General features: G+C 38.9%; 1 protein-coding gene across 1 annotated transcript; it reads right to left on the bottom strand.

Moving 5' to 3' along the window:
- Positions 1-388: 388 nt before the first annotated feature.
- On the bottom strand, positions 389-1,510 carry LOC131971427 (P2Y purinoceptor 1-like). Its single transcript, XM_059332866.1, has one exon. It carries the CDS (start codon positions 1,373-1,375, stop codon positions 389-391), a length of 987 nt encoding a protein of 328 aa, XP_059188849.1. The 5' UTR covers positions 1,376-1,510.
- Between the last annotated feature and the right edge of the window lie 1,121 nt (positions 1,511-2,631).

The raw sequence follows: 2,631 nt of genomic DNA, 5'->3' as shown, positions 1-2,631 counted from the left end.
GTGACCATAGAGTTTATAAAAAATTAACGACACATCACTTCCTCCAACTGAACAACATTCAGCATTGTAATCCTAAATAATTAAATCCTACAATTCTAGGGGATGATCTACATTAGAAATTTTTTTAACAGTCTCTTAATATAGACACCACACAGCAATAAAATAACTGGAAGTCAGATATTTAGAGCTGTCTATACTTAGATCATGAAAGAAATAAAACATCTATTTGAAACGATTAACATAAAAATACAGTCACCGAAAAAACAATAACGTATTCTTCCCTCTAAACTGCATAACATTTATATAAATGTGACATAGGTTACTCTAGATGTCACAATAAAAAAAAACATGATATATACAGTAAAATGTTTAACATGTTGTTTCTGTGCTAAACTTCATCCGTGATTTGTGCCATGGACACACTACCGGAGCCTGCTGGAGGCGGATGACTGAACATCAGACAAGTTTGCTGGAGCAGCTGTCTGAGCTGAGCGAGAATATTTTCCTTTCCATGGAGGTAAACCAGAGGGTTGAGAGCACTGTTCAGACACACAAGGCCACGACTTATCTGATGAGCAATGTAGACTCCATTAGACCATTTACGACAGATCCCCTGTTTAAGCAGAACTCTTGACCAAAGGTTGAGGTTCTTCAATACATGATGGGGGATGTAACAGACAGAGAAGAGAAGAATCAAGATGCACAACAACTTCAAGCATCTCTGTTTCAGTAACTTGTCGGTGGTATTACTACGACAGAGAACAACAATCACATGTCCATAGCAGCCCAGTATGATGAGCAATGGGATAAAAAACCCAGTGAGTGTCCATCCTAGGCTGTATTTCAGATAATCCTCAACATAGATCTTATTGGTGGTATCATAACATCCCTCAGTGCTGTTTACCGATGTTTTAGTGAAGAACATGTCCGGGAGACTTTGAACACTCACCAACAGCCAAACCATGACTGAGATCCCCACAGAGTGAGTCAGAGTTATCCTTCCCATCACTCTTATTGGATGGACAATGACCAGGTACCTGTACACGCTTATACAAGTAAGGAATCCGATGCTGCCATATAAGTTCAGGTTGAAGCAGAATCTTGTTATCTTGCAGAATGCATCTCCAAAGATCCACTTACTCTCCATTAAGTAGTACACCACCAAAAAGGGGAGTGTGAGCAGGTACAAAATATCTGCAAGTCCAAGGTTGAGAACAAACACGTTGATGATCCTCAGATTCTTCCAATTTTGCAGCAGACACTTCAGTCCCCAGCCATTAGCTACCAGACCAACGATGAAGACTAAGATGTAAACGGGAGGCAGGAATCTGTGTTCAAAGTTAAAGCTGATGCGTTGACAAGAAGTGTTGTACATTCTGTCTCCTGAGAAGCAGCAAATAGTACCAATAATGGTTGTCAAATAACTTGGGGAAGTTGTCTTAAAGTTTGCTTCCTGTGGAACTTTAGTGGTTCATGATTGTGTCAGAGATCAGATCAAGTGATAAAATGACACACAGGATGCATGCAATCATTTTCTCTTGATGCGTGAAATGCCCCTTCATAAACATAGAACACTACACAGCAAAGCATTAAGAAGCTAAAGAACCAAATATTTTCATTTGTAACAGACCAAGACAAAGCTAAAGGGAGAGTGAACTTACATTCACTACAGTCTATGGGTAATATCTTTAACTGCCATCTGCTGTTGGTTTCAGTTGAAAACCCCCAGTGCACACAGTTCTGTAGCAGTTTAGCTGATATATTTGTTACATCCACCTTTTTTGTAGATTTGTGACTGAGCAAATATTGGCAGGAATCTTTTACCTAGTCCTCAAACGCCCCATTATCTGAAGGTACTCCACAGATTTTTAGGGCCCGAGCACTGACTCGGTAGGCATATAGAACTCTTCCAGACGAACAAAAGTCAGCAGGACCTATATCCTAAACTCAACAGGAAGTCGGCCATTTTGATTAGTATGGCCATTTTTCAACATTTCCACATGTCATACTTTAACGAACTCCTCCTAGAGATTTAACCCGACCGGCTACAAATGTGGTTGTGATTGTTGTTTTTAGTTTTCCTGCAATCTGTTTACTGCTAATCAAGCTATGCATTCTGAAGCTCAAGTGTTGCTACCATAGACTGTATAAAAGAAGTGGGAGTAGCCACAGTGGCGTTACCCATTGGTTTCTGTGGACCCTGTTGGAGCCTCAGATTGGCATTTTTGCTTTCACTATTGTTAAAATAATTGATTATTTTCTATATTGGTAAATGGTTTTATGCTTTATTTCTGCTTCTCTGTGGTCTGTCTCTGTTCTCTGTGAGTGACGCAGGTCACTATCAAAGGTCAAACCTTGACTGTAATAAATATCTCTATGCATTTATATTAAGTCAGACAATATGATTTGATACATTGATTGTGTTTGTGTGTTAATATTGATGTAGAAAACTATGATTACTTTAATTACATATATTCCATTTGTTTAAACTGATTAAGATTCTATAAATCACAGAGAATGACATCCAGATATATTGATAAATAGTTTTTGCTGTGTGTGTATGTGTGTCTGGAGAGGGGAGACCACAGAAGGCCGAATGAAAATCCCGTGTGAGAATCTCTGTAAGTCATA

This window comes from Centropristis striata, chromosome 5, assembly GCF_030273125.1.
Source record: "Centropristis striata isolate RG_2023a ecotype Rhode Island chromosome 5, C.striata_1.0, whole genome shotgun sequence".
Lineage (NCBI taxonomy): Eukaryota > Metazoa > Chordata > Actinopteri > Perciformes > Serranidae > Centropristis > Centropristis striata.
Note: the sequence above shows the minus strand (reverse complement) of the source record. Positions and strands in the feature narration are given on the sequence as shown.

What these genes read in the sequence shown, in the direction of transcription:
- LOC131971427 (XM_059332866.1), bottom strand. Translation starts at nt 1,375, where the DNA reads ATGTACAACACTTCTTGTCAACGCATCAGCTTTAACTTTGAACACAGA.